The 27,747-nt window shown below is 45.3% G+C and overlaps 1 protein-coding gene and 1 long non-coding RNA gene across 2 annotated transcripts; both read right to left on the reverse strand.

Moving 5' to 3' along the window:
- Positions 1–362: 362 nt before the first annotated feature.
- LOC126047608 (uncharacterized) lies at positions 363–21,424 on the reverse strand. The gene is made up of 3 exons (XR_007508621.1): positions 20,833–21,424; positions 20,438–20,524; positions 363–2,852 (listed from the first exon to the last, which is right to left on the reverse strand). It is a non-coding gene; the product is annotated as an uncharacterized LOC126047608 (long non-coding RNA).
- Positions 21,425–21,433: 9 nt separating this feature from the next.
- Positions 21,434–27,023, reverse strand: KCNA6 (potassium voltage-gated channel subfamily A member 6). Its single transcript, XM_049821432.1, has 2 exons — positions 24,626–27,023; positions 21,434–23,305 (listed from the first exon to the last, which is right to left on the reverse strand). Exon 1 carries the CDS (start codon positions 27,021–27,023, stop codon positions 25,410–25,412), a length of 1,614 nt encoding a protein of 537 aa, XP_049677389.1. The 3' UTR covers positions 21,434–23,305; positions 24,626–25,409.
- Between the last annotated feature and the right edge of the window lie 724 nt (positions 27,024–27,747).

Raw genomic sequence — 27,747 nt, forward strand, 5'->3', positions numbered from 1 at the left:
CCCACCAGCACTGTACTGATCTCTAGCCATGAGATCACTTCAATTTGATGTAAGCTTGAGCCGCCGTGGCTGCTCTGTCACAGAACGGAGGGACCACCCCTGCAGGACTAGGAGGAGGACACGCCAAGTTACCTTTGCACTTTTCCCTGTGGCAGGTGTTCAGCGCAGGAATTACCTCTGAGGAGGAAAAGGTGCACTTCTGCAAGTGGTTGTGAACTGTCCTGAGAAAGCTGCACAGCTGTATAAATTCCACATCAAATATTTCACATGAACATAACAAAGTCCAAGAGTGCAACCAGTCTTTTTGACATAAAAAACACACTGCACTTAAAAAAATGTTGTATTTATTCATATGTCTAGCCTATTTAACAGTGGATCACACTGGTAGGAACAATCACAAATATCTAGTTACATGGTTTCATCAGGTTCTGGCCTGTGCAACGTTGGGTTTGAGTCAAGCGCATATTATGGCATCACCAATAAGGACAAAGATTGCTGTTCAAAGCTCGGTTGAGTCCCATCCATTTGGTCAACTTCCAAGCCCAATAACCTCTTCTCCCACTGTATGTGGGATTCTCTACAAAGAACTTGTATTCTCAAAGTCTGAATCCAGCAGCCAGCCTGAAGCACATGCTCCATCTAAAAATTCTGTTTACTTCATGTCCTTTATTCGAAAGGCTTCAGGTTTTCAGTGCAACTAACAAACAAAAAACCCCTACCCCTACAATTTCTCAGAAATGTTGGACCAGACTTGTATCAATCAGCTTAGCTCCAATAAGGAAGCTGGAATTACTTATCTCACCACATGATCTGGCCTGCAAATCCCAACTGCCTTCCTTGAAACAATGCATCGGAGCAAGGTTTCCCAGCAAAAGAAAAGCAATCCTGTAACTAACATCCCTGCTGTTCGTGCTGACACACAGCACGGTCTAAAGTCTCTGACCTGTGTGCCATGTATCTGAAGGGTACCCATAGACTTCTGCAGCATATTCACACCTTTCTAAACGCAGCCGGCACTTAAGTTGACTCTGTAGACAACTGTCCTTGCAAAAAGGGTCCATGGCAGCTCTGGCTACCCATGGTCAGTCACACGGCTTTGCCACACACGTCAGGACACCCAGTGACTCGGAGATGTCCCACACCGCATGCTGGGCTGCACTGAGACGCAGAGTAAATCTCTGTATCATTTGCACCCAAACAATATGAACGTGGAGTGAATGTTGCCTCCTAAGAACTGTGGGCTCACATCCACGCTCAGGCCTACTGAGCAGACCTGCTCCAAAAGTGTCTTTGGATCTGGCACCTCAGGGTTTCTGTAAACCCAGTCCTATAAGCCTGTTTGAGTCACAGGTAGTCGGGAAGTCACAGCTCATCAGAGGATCAGATGCTACAGTCCTAGGCTGCTACAGGTGCCAAAAGCTGCCGAATCGGAGAAAGCTGCCTTCTACCTCTTTTCCCTCACACATTGACTGTGACAGCTGCCAGACAGGCTAAAAGCTGTTCATGAAAATGTAGAGGGTGTTACTTATAACGACTCCTAGGGAAGCTGGATGCCCAGCATCCATCAGAGTACCTTCTGAAAATCCCAGTCGCCACGCTCAGGGTATCCTTTACACCACTCTTCCTCTCAGTCTCTCCCTTCCCAGAGGCAATTCTTTCTACCCACCTTCCCACTCTCCTACGCGGAGAGCTGGCAACACACACAGAGTGGTTCCACATTTGGTTATGGGAACTTGGCTGCAGGACTGACTTTTGCTGCTGCCAAAAGGAGGGGATTGCAGGCCAGAGCATCCCTCTCTGCCCTTCACTTTTCAGTGCTAATTGGGTTTTCTATCAGTTTCAGCACGGCACAGCGTGGACTTGTGGAGCTTGAAAAGCAACAGAGGTTTTTATCACAATGGTGCAATGGGAAAAGGCTTCAGAGCATTTTCTGGGAACACTGCACACAATTATATTACATTTTCAGAACTGTCTGGCTATTGTGCCTTCTAAAACACATGAAGGACTACAAACAGTGCTATTTCAGTGAAGCTCTCTACAGCCACTGAAACTAAGTCACCACCTCCTTTAGAGCAGGCAGTGGACTCACATGTTCACAACAAGAATTGACTGTACATACGCTAAAGCAAGACGCTTCATAGGTAAATGAGAAATACCTCTAGTTTGGGCCCATCCTTTAGATATCAGATATTATGCATGAACAGGATGATTACTACTTGTAGAGCTATGTGGAACAACTACCGTTTATCTGAGTTATTAAAACACAGTTTTAAATAGCACGGTAATCCAAGGCCAAAAAAGACAGGCAGACAAATGGACACTTTAGCCACTTGTTCGATTGTCTAGAGAAAGCTATTTGTTCTTCTAAGGGCTGACCTCACGCATTTACCAGGACTGGATACTCCATTTGAAAAAAGGTTTAAAATAAGTTTCAACAACGGAGCCTTTTGGAGGTGCCCTGTGACAATTTCCAGCTTCCCACAGGACTCGGTGCTTGTCTGGGGTTTTTGATGAACAGCTCATAAATTGTTGCTTTTTAGCTACTGGCAACTGAATCCTGCTTTATTTAGTTTTCCCAGAAATGAGACACATTTGAATCTTTTATGGGATTCTCCCTGCCTCCTCTCTCCAACCCTTGTTTACATCTAGTTTCAGTTTCCTGGAACTAAGAGTGTTAACCCATTTTAAAACAATAGCAACAAGAAAACCAGAAAGCAAGGAAACCAGTTTCCTGTCCGTAAATGTTGTATTCCCCGCACACAGGGAAACTTCACCAACACTACAGTAAGAAGATGCAACAACCTCCTTTGCAGCATCCTGACGTGACAGCCTTGCAGCATCCAGAATCCAGCCTAGCAAGAAAAGAAAAATTGTTACGTGTTAAAAAAATGCCTCAAACAAATGTATTATTTTGCATGGATCACAGTTAAGACATGTCAGCCTAAGGGTTCATTTCTTAATGAGAATGTTTGAAGGGACTAAATTTGAGATATCTTGTCAATATAACTGCAGCTGGCTACAATGGAATGTGCTACATTTCTTTGCTTACTTTGACTCCTATTGGGGGGATTTGATTTAGGGGGGAATTTTCCTTACAGCTGCTGGGAATTATATGCATCTCTTCTTGCATGAGATGAAATACACATATTAGCAAGTTGCAAAGTTTGATAGGATGCATTGCAGTGCTGTGCTGCTCCAAGGACAGAGACCCAAGGTCTGACCTTTACTGTAACTGGGACTTTGTTAATTCCCGTAGCCAGTTTTTTGGTGTCTAATTTTAAGTCCTTTTAAGACAGTTCTATATTAACAATTTGGCTTATAAGCCTCTTCCTCCATGCCAGGGTCAGGAAAGTCAATCAGAGCAAGTGAGGGAACTTTTTTAATTTTTTTTTTTTTAATCAGTTCTGAAATGATTTATTGAGGCAACAAATGGAAAACGTGTTGGAGCTGCAAGGACTTTTCTTCATTTATTGACTTCTCCATTGTCACACTTTGATGCAGTCCATTCTAGCTGCATCTAGGTCCATCTGTGCTGGTGACACATGAAACCTAAAGGGCTATTCATAAGTTATTAAAGACATCTGCAGTCCTCCACAGCAAAGGAGAGAGAAAGGGAAGACAGAAGTGACGGGAATAAATGTGGCACTTGGGCCTTCCTAAATTGGTCAAGGTCTGTTACAATCTGAAAACTCACAAAACAGTTCCTCATAACTCAAGCAATACTTATGTTTCTTTTCAAAGAAACAAAGGCTCAACTCTGTTAGTCTAACATACCCCTAAGAGTTACCTATTGCATTTTTCTTTACACGGGATAGCTTATGTGTTCCTATGACACTGTATTGGGTTTGTACAGCAAGGTTTTGGTAGCGGGAGGGTGCTACAGGGGTGGCTTCTGTGAGAAGCTGCGAGAAGCTTCCCCCATGTCTGACAGAGCCAATACCAGCCAGCTCCAAGACGGACCTGCTGCTGGCCAAGGCTGAGCCCATCAGCGATGGTGGTAACGCCGCTAGGATAACATATTTAAGAAGTGGCGGGGGGGAAACCCCTACACCTTCTGCAGCCAAGAGAAAGGAGTGAGAATATGTGAGAGGAGCAACCCTGCACACCCCCAGGTCAGTGCAGAAGGAGGGGGAGGAGATGCTCCAGGTGCCGGCGCAGAGATTCCACTGCAGCCCATGGTGGTGAAGACCCTGGTGAGGCAGGCTGTCCTCCTGCAGCCCAGGGAGCTCCACGGTGGTGCAGATCTCCACCTGCAGCCCGGGGAGAACCCCACGCCAGAGCTGGGTGGGTCCCCAAAGGAGGTTGTGACCCCATGGGAAGCCCATGCTGAAGCATGCTCCTGGCAGGACCTGTGGCCCCATGGAGAGAGGAGCCCACGCTGGAGCAGGTTTTCTGGCAGGACTTGTGACCCCGTGGGGGACCCACGCTGGAGCAGTCTGTGCCTGAAGGACTGCAGCCCGTGGGAAGGGACCCACGCTGGAGCAGTTTGTGAAGAAATGCAGCCCGTGGGAAGGACTGGTGTTGGAGAAGTTCATGAAGGACTGTCTCCCGTGGGAGGGACCCCATGCCGGAGCGGGGGAATAGTGAGGAGTCCTGCCCCTGAGGAGGAAGGAGCAGCAGAGACAACGTGTGACAAACTGACCTTAATCCTCCATTCCCCATCCCCCTGCGCGGCTGGGGGCGAGGAGATAGAGAAAAACAGGAGTGAAGTTGTGCCCAGGAAGAAGGGAGGGTTGGGGGGAAGGTGTTTTAAGACTTAGTCTTTATTTCTCATTATCCTACTCTGATTTGATTTGTAATAAATTAAACTAATTTCCCCAAGTCAAGTCTGGTTTGCCTGTAACAGTAATTGGTGAGTGATCTCTCCCTGCCCTTATCTTGACCCACAAGCCTTTCGTTGTATTTTCTCTCCCCTGTCCAGCTGAGAAGGGGAGTGATAGAGCAGCTTTGGTGGGCACCTGGCACCCAGCCAGGGTCAACTCACCACAGATACATGGTTAGGATGTGATTTTAAATTAATTAGGACTCCTGAGTCCTAAACAAAACTCTGAGGTCCAGACTTAATTTAATTGTGTGAGTAGTTGACAGGGTTAGTCATGAGCTTAAAGAAGTTAAGCCTGTGTCTACCTAAACGCTACGAGTAGCTCAAGCCCTTCATCGCAAAGAATTGGCACCATTTATATTTTTACACAGTTTTTTCTACCAAGACAATTCCATTTCCCACTCTGTACAGGAGCGTGAAAGCAGCTTATTCCACCAGGAAGACCGTACACTTTCTAGTCCTTGTGCTCCTGCAACTCCTGCTACTGCTTGACAAGACTCAAGTAGCCAGAAAAAGAAGAGCAGGACCAGCTTATTAAAAGAGTGTACCAGTGAGAAAGCCCTGAGCCAGAAGGTAGGTTGCAACATTGCCAAAGCCCACAGGAGAAGAAAGAAGTGAGAAAAATATGAGACCTGTAGGGAGAAGCCTACATACTGAACAAGATTTGTCAAGAGCTCTATCTAGATTCAGAAAGGAGTAAATGGCAGTGGTACATAAAATATTGCATGGTTATATAAATATAAATATATATAAGCACATTCACACTCACACAGAAGCTACATATTTAAGCAATGACTACAGATATATAAGGAAGTGTAAAATGTTACAAGTAAGAATTTTTAAAATGCATTCATTTTTCAAAAAGTTTTCTAAGAAAAAGCCAGCTCCACCAACAAAATGTAAAGCCCGCTTGCTTTGAGTTCATCAAAACTGTGAGAAATCCCTGATTTGCAAGCTAAATCTGTGCTGATCTTCAAAGCAAAATTCCCTCACTGAGTTTTCTTTCATGTAAGCTTTTTCCTGCAGAATTATATGTTGGAGAAGGAAGTTTTCAATCCAGGGATTACAGAGAGTGAACAAGATAGAGATATGAAGGCTAGCTCACAGTTTTCCAAAAATTCAGAGCAACAATAACTGGATACTAGTGATTGCCTGGAGTTTAATAAGAGAGAGACCCCATCAAACAATTCACAGGCAGAGACAGATGTCTGCAACAGCTGCCTTAATTGAACCTATGACAAATCACTGGATTTTCCTGCAGGGTGAACAGTCACGGTGGGGTTTGTTGGTCTGATTCTACTCTTAGTTTTATGTTGATGTACCTGATATGGATCTTCCCCAAAGTCAGTAGAGATGTTCCACTGGAAAAGAGTAGAGGATGAGTCTACATATTCAATATTGGATATCCAGCATCTCCTTCTATGCATCATGTCAACAAATACTTAGAAACTGTAAAATATACTTCCTTATAACTTGTTTCCTGATCTACAGGGAGAAAATCCCTTCTCCTTTATGGTTTATAAATTCACTTAGTAAAGCTCCTTAGCAGCAAACAAGACTCCTCTTGCACTGGAAGTATTGCATGGTTAAGGTATGCAATGTCATCTGCCTGTCCAAAGCAAGGATTATGCAAAACTTAAAATCAATAGCAATAGAAATGGTCCCAGTAAATAAAGAGAGGCATGACATAAACATGTTTTTGAGTTTAGCATGAAAAATCTTCTTGAAGTATTTGCAAATCCAGAAGCCCAAATCTAAATTTTTCTGGACCACCTTTCATCAAATGTTGTATAAAAAAGCAACTGCAGGGATCAAACACTACAGCATTAAGCAGATGTCTGAAAACAGCTCAGAAAGTATAACTGATACAATTGAAAATATTGCAAAAAACCCAGTTTGGCCACAGGACAGCAAAACTGCCATTTTAAATCTGTCAAATAAGCAAGGGATTAGCTAGTATAATACAGCAGTAAAGAGCTGACATGAAACCAGGGTCCAGATCCAAGGTTATAATAGTGTTTGAAAGCACCATTAAAATAATGATTACTACCGCTCACACAGAGAAAGTGATAGGAAAGATTTTTGACTGGGCCAGAAGAATGGCAGATGGACTGAAGAGGATTTTTTTAAGCCTATAATTCTATAAATGTAAAAGTAATAAAGTATCTAAAAGGAACTGACACAAAGTAAGGCAACTTGAAGCATGAGATAAATGAAATACTGAAGTACTCCTTGCCAGCCTGCAACTTACTCATTACTCAGTTATTGCTTACTTACTTTTAAATACTATGTTAATATAAAGTACAAAACTAAACCAAGAATTTCCAAAGTGGCCAATGACATTGAATGCTCAGCTTGGCACTCTGAAGGGGCTGAATTTCAGAAAGCAGAATTCACGTCTTGTACAGGCATCCAGAAACAAAACCTACTACATTGCTGCCATTTTTGAAAAGGTGGGCCTCATATATGTGTAGAGGGATGCAAAGGATTAATTTTGGGGACCCATTTCTTTATCCCTTATTGCCCTTAATTTTGAAAATCCGATACTGATGCCTAAATTCATAGTAAATAGCTCCTAACTCTTCAGAGAGGCTTTCTGAAACCAGCGACATGAAAAAAGGGACTATGCTTTGGAATGGGATCTAAACTCGCCTGTGCAATTTTTCAACCACATTTCAGACACCTTCTACGTTTATGACTTGAAAAGACGCAATAATCTTCGTATTTAAAAAAAACCTGCTGCCTCCTTCTACCATACAAGGTCCTTGAATCCTTCTCAGTGATGATAGATGCAATCCCATCCAAACTATATGTGTAAAGTAAGAAGGAGATCTACACATAGGAACAAGTACTGGCAAGTTAACTGAGAATAATTTAAGGCTTTGAGTGTCTCTGTCACAGTTGAAAACCCTGGGGATAGCAAAAATGCAGGGAAAGTTACCTCAAGTGGATGTAACTCCACTGAAGCAAATTTTATTTGCTTCCATTATAATAAAAAGACACAGGTGGCAGCCAGGCTATTATACTGTCCAAGGATAAGGGAGAGGTGATTAAACAGACCAGATCCAATGTATTTACAGTACCCATCTTAAAACAGAGAAGCCAAAAAGAGCAACAGAATTGTGAAGAAAGCAGCTGAGTTTCTAATGAAAGGATAAAGCTACAAATTCCTTCCAGTGTCCTGCTGCAGCAAAGGCAAACTGATGCAGTGGACATAAAATCAGGTGATGTTACAGTTCAGGTGAAAAGATGCAGCACTGCCTCACGTGAGATTGGTAGTTTTAGCTTGCCTGAGTGAATGAAAATATTCAGGGAAATTCCCAATACTCCATCATCCTTCCTCAAATTAAATCCACAGTTTAACCACACAGCGCTGGCCATATGCAGCTCGCACTTCTCTCCCTAGGAGCCATCTGGAACTCCCTTGAGGAATCTCAACTTCCAAGCAAATGTTCGGTTTAATTCTGACATTAACAGTTAAAAAGACATTGTTGGATTTAATGTCTTTTATGACATTGTGCAAAGACTATATTGACTTGCTCCAGAAAATGGGTCATGTAGCCAGGTCCCACATTGATTCCCTTCTACGTGCCTAAATCCAATGTAGCAAGGCTAAGTGCTTGTCCTGAGCTGCCAACAAACTCCAGAGACACAAAAACATAGAAAACACTGAATTTCTCCACATGCCTATGGCAAATGACAGTGCTGCTCAGGCTGTCTCGTGCTTCAGGCCTCCCAGGCACATACCACCAGCCCATACCTTGCTATATGTATTGCTTAAAACCTTAAGCAAGAGGTCCAGCTCTGCACATGCCAACTAGTTGTACTCCACACCTGACCACCGCTACCTTCTCTCCCATCACACCAGAAGGGGAAGATCCAGAGAGGGTTCGTTGCTTCCTTTCATAAAACAGCTCAGGGGTGAAGGCACTCATCCAGGATACCAGGCACCTTGTTTCTGTGCTCTCTTCTATTGCAGCTGCCTCCAAAGGAACTCCAAAGCTGCAGGCATTAGCAATTCGGCCATCAGGCGCTCCCAGAGCTGCCTGTTTACATGGTCCTTGCAAAGCGTTACGATTTCAAGATCCGCTGGCAGAATGACAAAACGAGGCAGATCCACCAAGTTGCTGGTGGGAAAGATCTCACCTAGGAAAGAAGGAAGGAGCAAAGAGCAGGAGGTCTCATTCCTTGCTCCAAGGAATGCTCATCCTTTCTCTTCTGCATCATTAATCCTATGTCCCACAAAGCTTCAGCAGCAAGGACAACATCCCGCTGCACCCCTAAACCAGCCGCCTCTGCTGCCTGGTGTCCAGGGGGTTCTCCTACCAGTGCAGATCCTGCACAAAAAGAAGCTGCCCTCTCTCTCCCACCTTGAAAGAGCCAGTCTATGCTCAGCTTAAAAAAAAAAAAAAAAAAGCTGTATCTCTGTTATCAGGGGAGGTTTCTGCCCTGCGAGTCCTGCTTCTGCACAGCCAGGGTGTAGAGCTTCAGGAACGTTGCGGCGGGTTCACGGCACACCCCAGCACTGCCTACCGAGATAGCTCTCCAGTAGCAAAAGAAACCGCTTAAATACTTCAAATGCCGAAGCGGGCACCTCTCCTCATGCAAAAGGAGCCTTCATGGCCAAGGTCACCTCTGCCACAATCTGCCAACCCCCTTTCGCAGCGCAGGTCGCCCACCCAAGCGTTGCCTTGGCAGATACCTCCAGGGCCCACAGGATGGCACTGTGTCACCCCACAAACTCGTCACTGGCTCTCGGTGGCGTTTCCTGACACCAACAGTCAGTGTAAGGCAGACTTTTTCACATCACAGGTTGGTTGTTTTATTTTTTTCCCCTTTCAATTTTCAGGCTTTTTAGAATTCAACGTAATTCTGCAGATTCTCCCATGCCGGCACACCAGCTGATCCTCTGTGTCTTTGCTCAGAAAGATCACCATCTGCTTTCTGTGGGCATTTTGCTTGAATAAACAACAGTAAGCTTAACCCCCGAAAGGGTTAGCCTAGTAGCTACACAGCAACCTCCAGAACAACTGCTTCTTTTTGCTGCTGCGAAATTGTATTTGGTAAGCCTGAAACTAATTAATAACAGCTACTGCTTACAACACGCTTTATATGTTCAAAGTACTGCACAAAACCAAATTCAGTTAACAGTCTTGCTAATTACCATATCATTTGCATTCTACTGAACATCAGTGCAAAGCTGAGTAACCTACAGCTATCAAACATGGACTGAAGGGGGCTCAAGCCTTTACATGCCCATGCATGGACATACTCCACACATACGCTCCAGCTCAATACATACAGCATCCGCACAGTTTCATGACCCCCCTCCCATTTATGGGTCAAAGATGGAGCCAAACCACAGACATTAAAATTTGGACTGTGCACCAGACTTCAAAGCCTTCTCAACAGTGTTTGAGGATCCTAAGACACAGGGTTTAGATTTTTCCTGGACTCACAAAGCATGCTTTCAGGAAAAACATTCTGGGACAACTGCAGAGTCAACAACTTTAAATTAAAATTCAACAAGATATGCTCGTCCTTATTAAAATTTTTGGAAAGGATCACCAAAGTCAATTATTTCAGCTTAAAGTAGCAGAGAAGATGAAGTAACTTGAGTTTTGCTTGAGTCTAACCTTCCTTACCAGCTTTGGCTTCAGCTGCTAGCCCTTGCAAAAGCCTTATCTGTTTTACCTTCATTGTTGTTTTAAATGCTTTTTTGCAGTATGGATATACCCAGGGAACCAGCACACAAAATCACAACAAAATATTAGAGCTGGGTCTAAAGCAGAGGCAAAGACAACAGTTGCTAAGGACAACGGGCTGCTGGGGACACCAAAACAGCCGTGGTTCTGCCGTCTGCTCTGCTTATACCCGAGCCCTGGGAAGCCAGGCTTGCGGATGCTGATGAGAAGTGTGGAAAGCGGCTTGGGGACGAGGAAACTGCTGCCATGGTTGCAGCAGTGGTAATAGTCATCTCCACTCCTTACCTCTCCCCTCTTTCCAAGGGTGTCCAGGGCCCCTCTGGCTCAGCTCTCCTTTCTCTCTCTTTCTGTTCCTCCCCAAGGTTTAACTCTGGCCCCACGTATGCATCAATATATAATTTTGCCTTTGCAGCTGACACCAGCCTGGCACGGTAAAACCTGAATAAACTGAAAGCAACCACATGAATTTATAGGAAAGTTGGCACACTTGGACGAAGTCATGGAGTTGAAAGAAAGCACGATGAGGGAAGGCGCTGCTTTGGTGGACTCCACATGTGGAGGTGGGAATGGAGGTGGCATGGTGCAGGTCAGACACTCAAGGGACCACCAGTGCAACAATCACCGGGAGACAAGGAGTGTGATCAAAAACAGCAACGTAAATACAAGCAGCAACTTCATTTACAGCTCGCCAGTCCCTAAGAAGTGGGTGATTTGGGTTCAAAGGATCCTTTTCTCCCATCACTCTTTCACTGTCAAGTACTAATCCAGCTTAGAGCAAGAGGCAGATTTTCAAATGTGCTTGCTATTGGTCCAACTCTGTTTCACTAAAATCACTAGAAAAAAATCCCAATGGCCATGGTGCAGTTGGGCTTTAACAGGCTTTTTTTAAAAATGCTATCTTCTACCAAACTTCTGGGAGTGAGACTTATCGTATCTTCTGAGTGCCTGGCTGGTCACCTGCAGACCCAATAGTCAGGTTTATGATTATTGCTGGAAAGCATGGAAAGAGGTGTAGGGGCACAGGGAAATACGGAGGCAATGTCACTGAAGCAAGTAAGGAGGGTCAACATCCCACTTATCCTGTTTCCAGCTGTGAAAATAATGATGCCCCTTATGGAAGTTACAACCATGTGAAATCAGAAGCAGGCTGGCAGAGAAGCTGACTGAAGGTCCCACAGTAACCAGCTGTCCCAGCTGCAAACCTAAGTCCAACTTCCCACACCACCTGCTTGTGACACCCCGTAGGAAAAAGGGTCATTTGCATTCTCTGGAGAAAAGTGAATTTACCAATGAATACGTTGATTTTTCCTATTGATCCTTATCACTGATAAACACCCAACTGCATGCTGAGGAGAGAAAGACTTTATTTCCCTTCTACAGTTGGGGAAATCGAGGCACAGGAAAAATTAAATGTCAGATCCATACCAGATCCAGGCCCAGATTGTGCCTGTCAGCCTCAGTCTGTCCCCAGACTGTTATGGTGCTGTGGCAGACTGGATAGCCAAAATTCAAAACCATTCCAATGGGAATTTTAGTTATGCTTCAAGACACTGAATTTTCAAGATAACAGGTCTCATTTCCTAACCCTATGGAAAATTGACCAGCTGAAAACCTAAAGACTTCTAAAACACCCTGTACCACCCTACCTAGTTGGCATCAGAAGAAAAATGTGCTGATGTATGAATACCAGCTGAGAATTTGGCTCCACTTGCCTGGAACCAACTCTCTGCATCAGTAGGGGTGTTAAAATATTTCGGCCATCAAGAAAACTCTTCGTGCATCATGGTGGGCACAGAGACATGACAATGGGCTCTCTCCAAAAACGTAAGTGACTCAGGCACCTAAATACGCTATAGGACAGGCAGGAGTTTGCAAGAGGATTCATCTGGCCCTTTTTGCCCATGCTTGCTTCTGAATCACCAATATATGACTAAATATAAACCATGAGGAACCATAATTGCTATTCTATGTATCCTCATACTCCTCTGAAAGACCATAAAGGAACAAAAACTAGAAAAGCATTTATGAGGATTAGTTCTTAACAACGCCAGTGAAAATCTGCACAGAAATGATCTTGCCAGATTCAAGGTGCAGATTTGACTGCTCAAGTACCAGTGAGCTGCTAGCATCCAAATCACCTTCGTGCTTGGAGAGCTAACATAAATCTATGAGAGAGATGGTGAACTCCTCCCATCTCTAGCATATTTTCTTCTGCTGCTTCAATACCTTGGTCCCTGATAGCAATTCAAGGGGTGAAAAAAGAAAAAGCTGCATAAATTTACTTGTTTTGGACTAGCTGTGAAAAGTAGATGTCAGCCTCTTATCTCCATGGTGCATTCAACGGGCTTTCAATTTACCTTGCAGTAAGTCAGCTCTGGGCTTTGTCAGATATAGAAATATTTTGCACGCTTTTAATTATAAGGCAGCCTGCAAGGGAACAGAGAGTCACGAATAAGGGTGTTGCACTGAATATTTTGTGTCTGAGCCTGAAAAACAGAAATCAGATCAGCATGGCCAAAGCATTGGCCCAAAGCCAACACAGAGCTAGGTAACAGCAGGACTTGTTAGCATTCAGATATTCCATGAGTTTCATGCACAGGGCCAAATGATTTTCTGTGTTTGTTTGATCCTCACTGTCCATATGTTAGTTACTACTGTTACGACAGTAATACAACACGGTGTCCTTAGGGAGCAGGGTCCCCAACCGTGCCTGACATATAGGTCTTAGCTGAGAGATGAGGCATACTCAAAAAGATCTCCCTGTCTACATGGTTTAGGGAAAAGGACCAGCTAAACGGTGTAATACTGTCCCATCTTATCAAGGCACTGGGATATGTGGGGCATCCAAAGGCCATGTGACAGTTCTGGGGACTGTCCCCTTGACTCCAAGTCCAATAGTTAATTACAAGACCTTCCTTATCAAGTGGCCTCTTAACTAACAAAAAAACCCGATACAACCTTTTGATGCAACTTACTAATAAGCAGAAATGGCAGGGCCAGAAGTACCAGCGGGTGGTTTTTTCTACTACGTAGGTTACATGATTGGGGGATGGAGGATGGAGGGGAAAGCTGCATCGGTCTCCAAAACCCATCGCAGCTATATCACAGCTGCAGCTGGCTTGATCAATATGTATTCAGACAACTTCTATGGAAATCTTGATTAACGGTTACTATGCAAAGAAGAGCTCACTACTCATCTTCTCTGAAATACACGTAGCTTAGTCTTAATGGCAGTTCACAAATCTGCGCAGGTTTTTTTAAAGAGCCAACGAAAAAAGGCAAGGAGGTGAGCTCCAGCACACTGCAGATAGCACCTGCTACTTCCATTCTTCCCAATACACCCAGACAATTATGAGTAATAATTTCTTTTTTCTTTTTTCTTTTCTTAGTACATAATCTATGAGTAAAAAGACCCTAAAAGATTAGCTGATGAGTGGAAACAGGTGGAGCTCAGAATTCATAATGACATGTTCTAGCAAGTCAGACTGTATTGTAAAAGCAGTCTGGACTCATTCAACAACTTTTTTACTTGTGCGGCTTTTCAAGAACAACTGGCTTGCCTCAGCGATAGCCAAAGCACTGGAATATCCCTTCTGTCACTGCTAATACATGCTGTAGTACCCATACCATTTGGTGTGTCATTTCATCTCTTTTGGAGCATCTCAATATCACCTAACTGGATTCAAGGAAGTATTGGACCTGACACTGGAGCCACACTGCTAGTAATCAGGAACAACCAATGGTTACCACTACATTGCTTGGAAAAAAAGTTTTTTAAAAATACACTCTCCAAAACAAAGGACAATCCCCTCCCTTCACAAAAAAAACACCAAAAAAAACAACCAAAAAAAAAAGAACAAAAAAAACCCCAAACAAATCCACATTATATCTCTCATTACAGATCAAAGTAAAAAAAAGACATAAATGCAAAATGTTGTATTTTACCTTGTTTACATACATTACCTTAAAAAAAAATTAAAAAGCTGAAACATTCAGAACATTAAGAAAATGATCACGCACGTTACAAAATTTTCCAAACATGCATTTTCTAAAGAATACCAAAATGAGCTGAAATGAAACTCCTCTCACAAATATTGCTGATTTTGAGGAATAGGCATCTTTTGATGGAAATATGTCCTACAAAAATGTTTGCAATCCACTGCATAAAACTGTAACAGATCATCAAATAACAGACTAATGGATAAGCAATAGTGAATAACCCCCAAAATGTTTCTGAAAGTCACTGTGCCACCTCCAAGGGCAGACTACAAAGATCAATTGCTTTGTGGGTATTATTTTGTAAGCATGAAAGCCCATAGTCTACAGTACTAAAAGGAACGTACCTGACAGTACTATTTCTGATACATTAAAATATAAGCATAATTCAGAGCTTCAGAAATATACAATATATTTGTGGAACTTATCTAAAGAAAAAATACAGTGATAAAGTAGATGTTCTAAGTTTGCCCGCCTGACACCAAACAGGACCAATAGGTAAATATCTACTCTGTACTTTTCCATTTCAGGTACTGATGATGAAGTGGGATTCAAACACAAAGCAGGTCTGTTCCTCCATCACTGACAAGGGAGCTTGTGCACAGAGCTCCTTACTGTTTAATGACAGCACTACCCTTAAAAATATAAACACATTATAAGAATGCAGGTCTTGACTGAGGAAGGTTTAAAACTGAAGCATGGAAAGAGCAAATAGGGTCAGAACTTGGTCACAGGTTAAGAGCATGTTAGTGTTTCACACACTGGATAGAGTGTTCTTGAGCTGCTAGCTTTGTAATGCAAAGCCAAAAAAAAAAAGAACCCGTGTAAATACTATTTATGCATAGATAAGACTGGCTTGAAGATTCACAATAAATGCATCTCCCATGCTTCTTATGTATCCTGATGAATCCACATTGCTTACTTGTAGGTTTTGTTCCCGTGCTCTTTACTCCCTGTCAAAGTCAATACCTCCTTGCTAAAAGACACGGTTGCCAGGGCCAAGAGGAAGAAGGTTTGTTCTGTAGCACTAAAGGAGTCATGGGTTCTGCTCATTTAGACTCTTGCTTTCCCACCACTCTCCACAGCTAACTGTGCCTTATTCTGTTCCTACTATAAAATCAAAATGTAATGATGCTCTCTCACCATTGGAAGGTTCTTCGAGCTCCAAAGAGGACAATTCTACCTGTAAAATCCCTTTGCCTTGCTTTTTGCTCTGGGTTTGTGTGGTGATGGCTGCAATAGGATCTTCACCACTACTATGTTACATGCATCAAGACCAATGCTCCGCACACAACGGCAGTGCACATGATAAAACAACAGTAAATTAAGAAGCACATAAACATGCTGATGGTGGTGTCTTCCATCAATTTCAAAGTGAACTGAGCTCAGAAACCAGTTGTGACACTGTGTTCATGGTTCAAATGAAACTCATTGGCTCACTCTATATTTGTTTTAATTCCTTCCTAATTTGGCTGACTGCTGTAACTCAAGAAATTATGCCAAGCACTTGGGACAAGCCCTTAAGATAACTTATGGACAACTGGATTAGCCTGCACCATCCTGCTAATGTCATTGATAAAGCTCAAGTGGTGTCCACATTCACATGCTTTCATAATGTGCATGGTTATTTGTAAAATTTCCTTTGCTTTGCTTTTTCTTTTTTTCTACTTCAAGGAGAAAAAGCAGAGCTATTTCAAAGCTAAAGAGTAGAACTAGCTAGCTAAAATATAGATACACATCCCAAGATGATGGTTTCCTCACAGAAGTGAACAAAGAGCAGCAAGAAGCTAGAAGGCTCAAGGACAAAGTATAAGGACAGATTATTCTTGGCGCTTTTGTGACATGGAGATGGATGGATGGGTGAAGCTCCCACCTTGGTCAATGTATATTCTATCTGCTGAGCTTAAGGAGATATTTTGTGACTTTTCCACAGGATGAAATGAACTGAAATAGGCAAGAGAGGAAACGTGAAGCTTTATTCTGTCTTTGTCAGAACAGTGCCTGAAATTATTCTACTAACGTCTTCAGGCCAGAGTGGCCATTGTCAACTGCTCTGACCTTCCATTCAACAAATGTTGTTGAAGATCATGCATCTGCATCCAACTCAGATAACCTGGCTGAGCTGCAGCAGAGCTGGCTCAGGGCTTTTCTCAAAATTAGGTACAATGCACGGTTCCAATGATTCCTCATGGTAGTGAGGAATTACCAGAGACCCTGGGAAGGAAGAAGGTCAGCGTAGAGCTGGAGAGCTCTGGACAGGGAGAAAGGACCAGACAAGGTCAGCAGAGGTTCCAAGTTAAGGGGAAGGGCAGCAAACAGAGATCGGTGGCTTGTTAAAGGGCAAGAACCTCCCCTCTGTCTCCAGACTAGCTCCTAGAGTGATCTGGTATCCGCTGCTCCATCCTACCCCACCCCTAGGACTTCTTTCTCTTTCCCCCAGTCCCATAGAGAAAAAACATCTCCCAAGACTCACAGCTCCTCCCCTAGTTCTCCCTCCTGCACACACACCTCACATATTAAATAATAAAATCACCAGGATTTAGCATTTTGTAGCTAAATGGGTGCAGTATGGGAAATGAGCCGGATGACACAAAACATGAGGGAAGATCTTACAATTTCTCATCTATTCAGCATCTCAAATACATCCCAGGTGTAGGAGAGGATTCTAGTAGACAAGGCCACTGAACTCGTGCTATTTCATCACATGTAACTACTTCCATATTACCCCTTTCATAAATGTAAGTCCATCTGAAAAACAAAGAAAAATTTGGTTTTTTGCTTTCGCTTCTCCTATTCAGCCTGGAATGAGTGAGCTTTCATTTCTCCTTCTTTGTCCGTTATATTAGAAATCACCTTCTTCTTTCCAGGGTAAATTTATTCATAGCCAGCTCTATTGTTCAAACACCAACACTGCCTTTTAGCTTAACTAGCTCTTACCTCTTTTGGCTACTCTGCCGCCAGTATTTTTGTAACTATAGGTCTTGTCAATCTTTTGCTGGCCTAGAAAAGACAGGCTCTTCCAGCTTCCTCTTGCAAAGCAGTTTCCATTCACCTGATCATTCTTGCTGTTCTTCCGTGCATCCTTCCTGACCAAATTTAGGTCACCAAGAATGCACACAGCATTCCAGATGAGGCCTTACAGGATTAACATTTCCCAGGTGGGACTGAACGTGCTCCTTCTGAGACTTTCAGACACTTGCACCTGCAGTTTTTATGGCTGCATTTCTCTGGTGGCTCAGTGACACCAGCACTCTGGCTGATCTCAGCACCCCCAATCTTGTTTTTTGTCTATCTTCCCCAACTGATAAGCTTGCCACCAAAATCCCCATCGTAACTTTAATTTCTGTGCTATTTAGGATCTTGCCATTTCTTTAAGTCAATTATCCAGTCAATTAGTTCTGTGTCCTAATCCACAGTCTTGATGATGATGTTTAGGTTGCTTCATTGCTAGATTCCATAGTCTCAGCATTACTGCTAATATTTTAAACAATCCCAGGACCAATTCTTGAGGAACGCCTTTAAGAACCTCCCTTCTGTCTCACACTGCTTATTTATTCTGTTCTTTACTGACTCTTTTCCTTCTATTCACCCTCATTTGCCCCATCTCAAGTAGTATTTTTCCATATAGCATGCTAGTGGCTTTTATATGAAGCTTTTTGTCCAGTTTCAGGGAAGGCATGACTGAGATCAGCAGAGTTAGAGCAGGAAAGGAGTAGCCCAATTTGTTTAAACTTAGTATTCCCTGAAAATGGAGACTCTGAAGCCAGCAGATGTATAGCCAACCTGCCAGGGCTGCAACAATTTTCACATAGCCATAACAGCAAAAAACTGTAGGAGGGGTAGAGTTTGTCTCTGTGTCTACCTCTGCTACCCTTCTGTTATTATAGTACTTAAGATTTGCAATATTATATTACTTACAACATTTCTTTAGCTTAAAAAACTCTGTCTCCTTGGAAAACATATCCAAGCAAGAGGAAGCTGATGGAAGTGGGGATGGGAAAGCAGTCAGGAATCTAGGACAAGCAACAGCTCCATTCAACATGGGGAACCTGGTGAGCACGCACGCCCCACACCAGCCTGACTTCTGCTCCAGCCAGGCTCGTGAGTGAGATGTCCAGGACACAAAGAGCTGAGCACGGCACAGCAGACAAGCGCTCGCCTTCCCCTTATGGTACGGTAATGGTGCACCTTCCGGAGAGCACCCTAGCAGATAAGCAAACAAAAAGACTGTGGTCCAATTCTGCTTTCACCGGGGATAAATTTGGAGTCACTTCACTGACGTCAGTGGAGTTATTCCAGAATTGCACCCGTGTAAAAGAGGGCAGCATCTGCTTCCTGAAAATGGATGCCATCAAGCTAATTGAAAACAACAGATGCATCAACGAGCAGCAAGAGGAGACGGTAATGTTCCAGTTTTCTTGTAAAATACCATTTAATTTCTCTCCAGAGAATGTAAGAGAATAAACCAATATGTACTCTAAAAGCTAAATCTTCTGTTGGTGTAAAATTGTATACAACCTTTCAGGTGAATGGACCGATGCGTATCTACAACACCTTAACGAGATCAACTCTAGACATCTGCATTTACAGCCCTCTACTTTGGGCCTGATTCTTCTCTCACCATTTCTTAAATCAGGAGTCACACTGTTCATGTCCATAAGGATACATTTATCTAACCTCGGGCAGACAGCTGAATCAAGACCTCTGTTTTCTTTAAACAAACAGTGGCTACAAAACCAATTAAATTTGGTAATTTAATTGTTAAATTTGGTAATTAAATGGATAAATTTGTGATTTACAGCACTTTTTGACATAGGGTCCAAAACTTTACACCACTGAGTAAGTATCTTCATATTCATTTAGTGAAAGTGAAGCCAAAGAAGGGCTTACTGAACTTTCAATGATATTTTGTATGAAGACAAAGGTTTCCCCTGAGTTTTGTCTCTAATGAATAGGCAACAGGGCTTCAGTATTTCAGGGTGACCATGGAAGTTGATGAGTACTTTCCCTCCTATAAATCCTTTCCTTTCTTTCACTAAGAAAAAGTTATGCAGAGGAAAGTTCAATCTATTGCTTCAGCCCCTCTTAATTTCCACTACAGACAACACGGATATTTCCTGCAGTGAATGTTTATCAATGAATGTTTATGCTTTAGGAACATAAAACCCACACTGATCACAGTTATGTGTTTCCCAAAGTGTAAAACCATGCTACGATATTCAAGCTCTTGTGCCAGCCAACAGTGCCCAGACAGACTTCCCTGAGCAAGTGAAAACCCAGCCAATTAGGCAAGGCATAGAGAATTAACAAGTACTAACAGCATAAGCTACACTGGAAATCAAGGTTACTGCGGTCCCTGTCTGCTTTCCCCCAAAAAACATTCTTCTGGGTTCATCTCCTTGACTAGGGTCTTGCCTTACTTAGGACCTGACCCTGCACAAGAAGGGCTCCTTCTTGCAAATTGGTGGGTAATTTCATCACCGACTCTCTTTGGTGGCAGCTAAGGACACTCGGCATTCACCGGTTTGTTTTATCAGAGGATTAAGTCTTCTCATCCTGCAAGCACCTGCTCCCCTCCTTAACTTCATGTGTAAAGCAAATGACTGCAAGTCAGGGATTCGACTGTGAACCTGCTGATAATACGGCTACAAATGTCTTCAGATCTGTCTAGAGTGCAAGCTCCAAAGAGCAAAGAGGAAGACTGTGCTTTTGGTTACAGCAATGTCAATAGAGCTATCTCGTGCTTACAGGGCTGCAGCTGTGGGCAGAATCTCACTCAGTCTTAAACATCCCTCTGAATTTGTCTGCACATTTCCACCATTGAAAAATAAAATAAAATAAAATGCTATTGGTCTCATTTTTATCAATATAAACTTAAAGAGAAGTTTAACTTTGCTGATTTTGATAGACTTACTTGGACTCAAGTCAGATGAGCGCTTTTGGGAAAGCTGTAGTTAACTCCTGCTGTAATCTGCAGATCTTTCCCTGATGTAAACAGGACCTTAAGAAAAGAACAAACAAAAATAAGCTTTTTAACAAACACTACATATGTTTTGACTTGATGCAGAAGATTGAAGTTGGAGCCCAATCTAAACCAAGGTAGTTGTACTAAATGGAGTTTTGCCAACTTGAATCAGCAGATGGTGAGGATCTGGCTCATACTATATTTGTGCAGTTTATAATTATCTTTCTTTCCTCACCTAAAACCAGATTCTCCCTTTAGGCTGCAAATCTTAATTAGGAAAACCTTCCTCATTAATCGCAAGAAACTCTTAGTCATTAATTTCACAGAAGAAAAAGAAATCTTACCTACTTCTGCTATAGCAGCAGATGCTGGAGCTGTTTGTTTCTTTGCTTTTAGGGTTGATGCTATTCTTTCCATCACAGTATGGAAGACATCTCAGTCCTTACCCTATGTCTTGCTGCCCTGAATTTCCTTTATACTCATTCTTCTTTATCTCCATAGGGATCTCTGTACGCTGAACGGGGGGGGCCTAGGAAAGAACACCAAGTCCAGTCACCTTCACCCCCACAGCTGCCGTAGCAGTGAATTTTTATCCATGGAAGCTGGATCAAAAGGGACAGGGCCAAAACAGAAAATTGCTCAGAAATCCCAACTTGCAACATTTTCCAAACAGGAATGGAATAGGAGTTTCATCTTGGAGGTAACTGCAGGAATCCACCAGTAATGTAGACTTTGAAATATCGCAAAACAGCTCTCCATGCCTTTCACGCTTACAGTCTTTTGTGTGTTTGATGAGTGCGGATTAAAAAAAGGTGTTCTCAGTAAAATTCTTCCTTTCCTTTCCTTCCCTCCCCACCTCCAACAAGATGATTTCCACCCTGTCCTGCTTTGCTGCAAAACATCCTGTGGGAAAATTATCTGGGCAACCGACTGGCACGGTTCCACAGCAAAACTATTTCCTAGTGAGATTGTTGAAAGAGGAGTTTCTGCTTTTTTTAATGTGATGCTTTAGCTTGTATTCCTTGTCACTGGGCACCAGGATGGCTCTACATTCACAGGCCAGTTGCCCCTCAGCTCCTTGACTGAGAGTCCTCAGATTGCCCTTCACACACTCCCCATTTCTCTGTGCACAAGGATATACCGATAAAATCCCTTCCCATCTCCTGGTTTGCAGTCTCTGCTTTCAAACAATGTTAACTGTCTGTCTGGAGTTCGACAGGACAGTTGTACATGTTATAAGGTGACGGGATCATCTTCAGTAAGCAAAGAAAACAGCTGTAAAGGTAAGGTACTAATATCTGTGAACTGAAAATATTCAACGAGTGCTTTTGCTTGTAGCCAAAGTCACCGGGTAGAGAGAAAGTCTGGGAGGTTGTTATGGAAACAAGTCCCTGGAGGTGCCTACTTTGCTTCATGAGGATGCGCTCTGCCTTCCGAAGGAAATAGCTAGACAGACAGACAGACAGATTTGTGTTTCAAACATCCAGGAGTGAGTGCTAAGAGCTAAGAATCCGAGGTGAGATTTTTGAAAGCATCTCTGTGATTTGGCGACACGAGTCCTCTGTAAAGTCGACGGCATGTGTGCCACTACGTCACTTCAGTCACTTGAAAAAATTCTGCAGGCTCCTTAATAAAAATGCCAGATTCCAGAAGTTCTATAATATATAGTATTATTGATGACTCTGGGACTTCACTGCCTTGCTTTTCAGGAGATGCTTAGAGAAGGATTTACATGCCTAAACATAAGTTCCAGGTTACAGCTTCCAAGCTTCTGTTGGCTTTTTGTATTCCTCTTAGCTCTAACACAGAAAACCCAGGGAGCAAACACCACTCCTGTCTCCCACATTTTCATTTGCACCTTCTTTTCAGAACCGAAAAATGTGGATTGTAAAAACCGCACGAAGCTGTCTGTTCGCAACGAGGTTTCTCCACACGGGTGTTTGGTGTATGCGTGTGCATGCGTGCGCGTGTCTGTGCGCAGGCAACGCTCCAGCTAGAAACTCACTGCTGAATTTCACCTGAGAGCAGGAAATCTCTTTACAAAAGACACGCTGGGATTATGCTACCAGTAATTTGCCTCACATCTGTTTTTTTGCCGGAGTCTCCCTGCCCAGCCGTCTGTCATGCTGGTCGGGAGAACAACCTGTTCTGAGCAGGGAGGGCTCCTGCCTGGCAGGAGCAACGGGGTCAGGCCCAAGGGAAGAAAAAAGCACGGGAATTTTCTGACGTAGGCTCAGCGTGCCTCATGCCTCCTCCTGAACTTGCGCTTAACCTGAGTTTTTTATATCTTACTTTGGGGAAACTTCTATCAGCTGATACAGTCAGGCATAAAAAAAACCCCAAACATGGGCATTCTGCTAGCAGACAGCAGCAGCCTTGAAACATCCCTCTTAAATAGCAGGTTCTCTTGCTAGTTGCTAGGGCATCTGCTAGGGCAAACACAAAATTTGAAGAGTCACTCTCTTGCACTCACAGAAAAGATTTCATTACAGTGACCCTGAAACACAACTAAGAACAACAGCAGCTTTTTACCGAATTAACTCACTGACCAAGACAACTTTTTACACAGTATCAGCAGAGATGCCACCGCGCTGATCCTTCCTCAGTCCCACTTATCCGCCAGGCTTACTTACCCACCGGCTGGTTACGTGCTTCAAGGGATGCAGGATGGCTCCCAAGGCCCCGACAGTCACAGACATTTGCCTCGGTCCCGACGAACCAAAGAGGAATTAGGCACCTATGTATTCAGGCAAACTCCTCTCAGCTATAGAGCCCTCACCGCATCACACTTGTGTCTCCCAGACTGACCTGCAGTAACTGAGACAAGTGGCATTCTGCTGCCGATTTCAGCGAGAGAGAGAACAGAGGTTTTAATGTAATGGTTGTGCGCTGACCCCGAGGGAGATCCCTGCACATTAAAAACCTTTGAGAAGACAACGGGACTCTGGAGAAATGCAGCAGTTAGGATTTACACAAACAGCTTCTACCGTATGATCAGGGCCCGGATGAGGAGAGGCCACAATAAAAGCACTCTAGGCATGGAGCCAGATCTCAAGACAAAGAAAAACAAGCAGGGTAACGAAGATGCAAACAGATCCCATCTCACAACCAGCTCTGTAGCCAGTTGGGACTATATTAAAGTGTATGCCTTTAGCATTCTTAGCCTTATGGTTGAAAAGCATAATATATACATATACATAAAATGTATTCTATATATTTTGCATCTTGATATTATGTCTGGTTTATGTATTACATGTGTCACATGCAATATGTAGTACATTCTAATATGCATATCATACAGTATGACGCAAGGCATAAATGGCTGCCTTTGCTTTCATACACATGCACACATGTGAATGCAGAATATACACTCAGATTTAAAACAAGAAAGACTTTTCCTTGCAGGAAAATTTGCCAATAGAATCTGAAAGCATCCGTTTCCCCTTCTCATCCACTGGCAGCATTTGAAACACTTTAAAGTTAGATGTAAGGCAGAGCTGATTGAAAAAGGGAAATGATCTGGGGAGCAAAATGTGCGTCTTAAGATGCAAATCTCTGGTCCCTTGGCAAACGCAGCACTGCAGGCCGAGCGATGCATTTTGCATTGCTAGCATGAGTCGCTCTCGTAAAAGCTAGTGCATGCAAAAGACATTGCTGTGCCTTCCATCCATGAAATACCAGGAACCGGCTAGATCAGTAACACAGCAAAAGCACCTCTTCAAGGCTAGCTGTTCCTCCCCTCATTTGAAAGGCCTGGGGTATGCCGTTGGGTTTGTGCAGATGGCTTAGGGAAGTTTGTATCCGTGCCAGTCTAAATCTCAAATGTTGACACACTTACCCTGGGGCAATTTATGCCTGTGACCTGCTAAATCAGTGCAATCTTCAGACAGCACAAGCGCAGCTGTCTGTGGTCAAGGTGTTTCAGCAATGTCAACAAAATACCAACATGCAAACTTCCCTCAGCTATACAAACGCTTCAATAAAAACGCAGCGGAGTCAATTGCTCTCACGTGCCTGAATACAGAACTGGGTATCGGAAGCATAAAGTACATCTCATTAAACGCTATTGTGTGGAGATAAACTGTGGAGATAACAAACGATTTTACTCAAACGCGCCTTGCATCAGAAGGCACTTACCACTATGAAGATTAAGTTGGTACTGTAAAAGCCAATTAACATCAGGGCACTGGCATAAATAAGGCTGAAGCAAGCTCAGAACACAGAGCATCCTCACCAAGCCTGTTGATTTCTATAAGCCTGTTTTTGGTAAACGGTATACGGTCGCAAGTAGCAAAGAGCTTTTAGACCTATGCACCTTTTTTGAAACACAGACCAAGAGGGTCTTTAGCATGCCAGGAGTTGCAAAGAAGGCAGGCGGCTGCCTGCTGACTCTCCCCTACAGCTGCAGAACTCACTGTGATGCTGGCTACAGCGTTTCCATTATTCAAAGGCAATGGCATGGCAGGCGTGACCGATCCCCCCAGCCAAGGGCACCGCGCTGGCACAGGAACTAAGGGCACAGCTCGAGCCAGATGTTTGTAGCCCCTTTAACTGTTTACTCCCTGCCGAATCCTTCAGCCGAAGTAGTGGCAAGGGCTTCTCTGCTAGTGGAGTAGGAAGGCTAGGTTTCAGAGCAAACATTGACTAAAAGCAGTCTTCAAAAACAGAGAAAGAAGTGCACGAGGGAGTGGGGGATGACAGCTAGCACTCCACGGAATAAAGCAAGAACATTTCCGCCTGTACACGGTAATGAGAAACAGCAAATCAGGACAGAAGAGCCCATTATCACAATCATTCTGTTTACGGTATCACAGTTCACAGTCTGGCATGTAAATGCTGAAAAGATCCAGCTGCTAGTAGGAAGACGGCTGTGCAGCAGCAGCTTGCAGCTCTGTGTCAGGACCCAGGCTAACAAAACCGATCACACCTCTGTCAGCATTTTCTTCTCTTTATAACCCTGGTTGTTGGGAGGAATGAAGTTGGAATATTTCATGGACTCCAGGTCTTCTGCCTCCAGGAATTCAGATTTGCTGAGAGACTGATTACTGTCCCCCTTCTTGGGCTCGGAGAAGGGTGACTGCTGCTGGCCACAGGTGACGTGGGTGTACTGGCACTGCTCTTCGTGATCAGTCTCTCGGTGGTAGAAGTAGTTGAAGTTGGACACGATGACGGGGACAGGCAGGGCGATGGTGAGCACACCCGCGATGGCACACAAGGAGCCCACAATCTTGCCACCGATTGTCATGGGATACATGTCCCCATAGCCCACGGTGGTCATGGACACCACCGCCCACCAAAAAGCATCAGGGATGCTGGTGAACAGGGAGTCGGGGTCATCGGTCTCTGCAAAGTAGACAGCACTGGAGAAGAGGATCACCCCGATGAAGAGGAAGAAGATGAGGAGGCCCAGCTCCCTCATGCTGGCCTGGAGAGTCTTCCCCAAGATCTGCAGCCCCTTGGAGTGCCTGGAGAGCTTGAAGATCCTGAAGACCCTGACCAGGCGGATGACTCTGAGGATGGCCAGGGACATGGCTTGCTGCTGGCCCCCGTTGTTGCTGCTGCTGCCGGGCTGCTGCTTCTGCTGCTGCTGCTGGGCCAGCTCGGTGCCCAGGGTGATGAAGTAGGGGATGATGGCCACGATGTCGATGATGTTCATGATGTTGCGGGAGAACTCGGGCTTGCTGGGGCAGGCGAAGAAGCGGACGAGGAGCTCAAAGGAGAACCAGATGATGCACAGGGTCTCGATGAGGAAGAAGGGGTCGGTGAAGAAGGGGCCGGCGCCGGCGGCCGGGCGCAGGGGTGGCGGAGTCCCGCTCGGCGGCGCCGGCGGCGGCAGCAGCAGCGCCTCGTCTCCGGGCAGTGCCGCCTCCCCGAAGCCGGGCTGGACGCCCTTGGGCTCCTGGCGAAACTCGGGCAGGGTCTCCAGGCAGAAGATGACGATGGAGATGAGGATGACCAGCACGGAGACGATGGCGATGGCCCGGGCCGGCCCGGAGCTCTCGGGGTACTCGAAGAGCAGCCAGACCTGGCGCTGGAAGTGGTGCTGGGGCAGGGGCTTCTCCTCCTCTTGAATGAAGCCCTCGTCCTCGCGAAAGGTCTCGATGGCCTCCTGGCCCAGCTGGTAGAAGCGGATCTCCTCCAGGAAGATGTCGAGGGGCACGTGGACCGGCCGGCGCAGCCGCCCCCCGGACTGGTAGTAGTAGAGGATGGCGTCAAAGCTGGGCCGGTTGCGGTCAAAGAAGTACTCGTTGCGGAGCGGGTCGAAGTAGCGCACCCGGCGGCTGGGGTCCCCCAGGAGCGTGTCGGGGAAGATGGAGAGGGTCCGCAGCTGCGTCTCGAACCGCAACCCCGAGATGTTGATCACCAGCCGCTCGCTGCTGCAGCAGCTCCCGCCGCTCCGCTCCTCGCCCGGCACCTCCGCCTCCGCCTCGCCTCCTCCACCACCACCACCACCACCACCACCACCACCTCCTCCTCCTCCTCCTCCTCCTCCCGCCCGCGGGGCCGCCAGCGCCAGCGGCTCCTCCGCCCGCATCCCGCCCGCTCTGCCCCGCTGCCCGCCGCCGCCTCGCCCCTCGCCTTCAGCGGGCGGCACCGCCGCCTCCCTCCATCCTCCCGCCGCCCCCCGACCCCCCTTTTGCCCCTTCCCTCCCTCTCGTCTCCCCGCCCTGTTGCGCTTCGGTGCGGCCGCTCTCGCCCGGCGGCTCCGCGGGGCTCCCGGTGCGGTGCAGCTCTTCCTCCTCCTCCTCCTCCTCCTCCTCCTCCTCCTCCTCCTCCTCCGGTGCCGGTGTGTTCTGCCCGGCGATGCTGCGCGGAGCGGTCCGGTTCTGCCCTCCCCGCCGCGCACACCCACACCCACACCCACGGGGGGGGGGGCGGGGGGGGGGGGGCCGGTTAGGCGGAGGGAGGCGCGCAGAAACACGCACCCACGAGCGGAGGGAGGCACGGAGGGCTAAGGGAAAGGCGGAGCGGGCAGAGGCAGCGCCAGCGCGGACACGCAGGGATCCAGGCAGATTGCACGCACCCACGCAGCGAGACACGGGCACGCACCCGTGGACGTGCGCGGAGACTGGTGCTCGCCCCCTCCTCCTCCTCCTCCTCTTCCTCCGCCGCGGCGGTAGCAGCAGCCCCAGCCCAGGAGAGTCCGGCTTTTTGGTGTTTGGTTGTTGTTTTTTTTTTTTTTTGGGGGGGGGGGTGTACCCCCGAGTTGAAGCCGCCGCCGGCGGCCAGGCGCTTCGCAACAGCTTGTTCCAGGGGTG

This window comes from Accipiter gentilis, chromosome 18, assembly GCF_929443795.1.
Source record: "Accipiter gentilis chromosome 18, bAccGen1.1, whole genome shotgun sequence".
Classification (NCBI taxonomy): Eukaryota; Metazoa; Chordata; class Aves; order Accipitriformes; family Accipitridae; genus Astur; species Astur gentilis.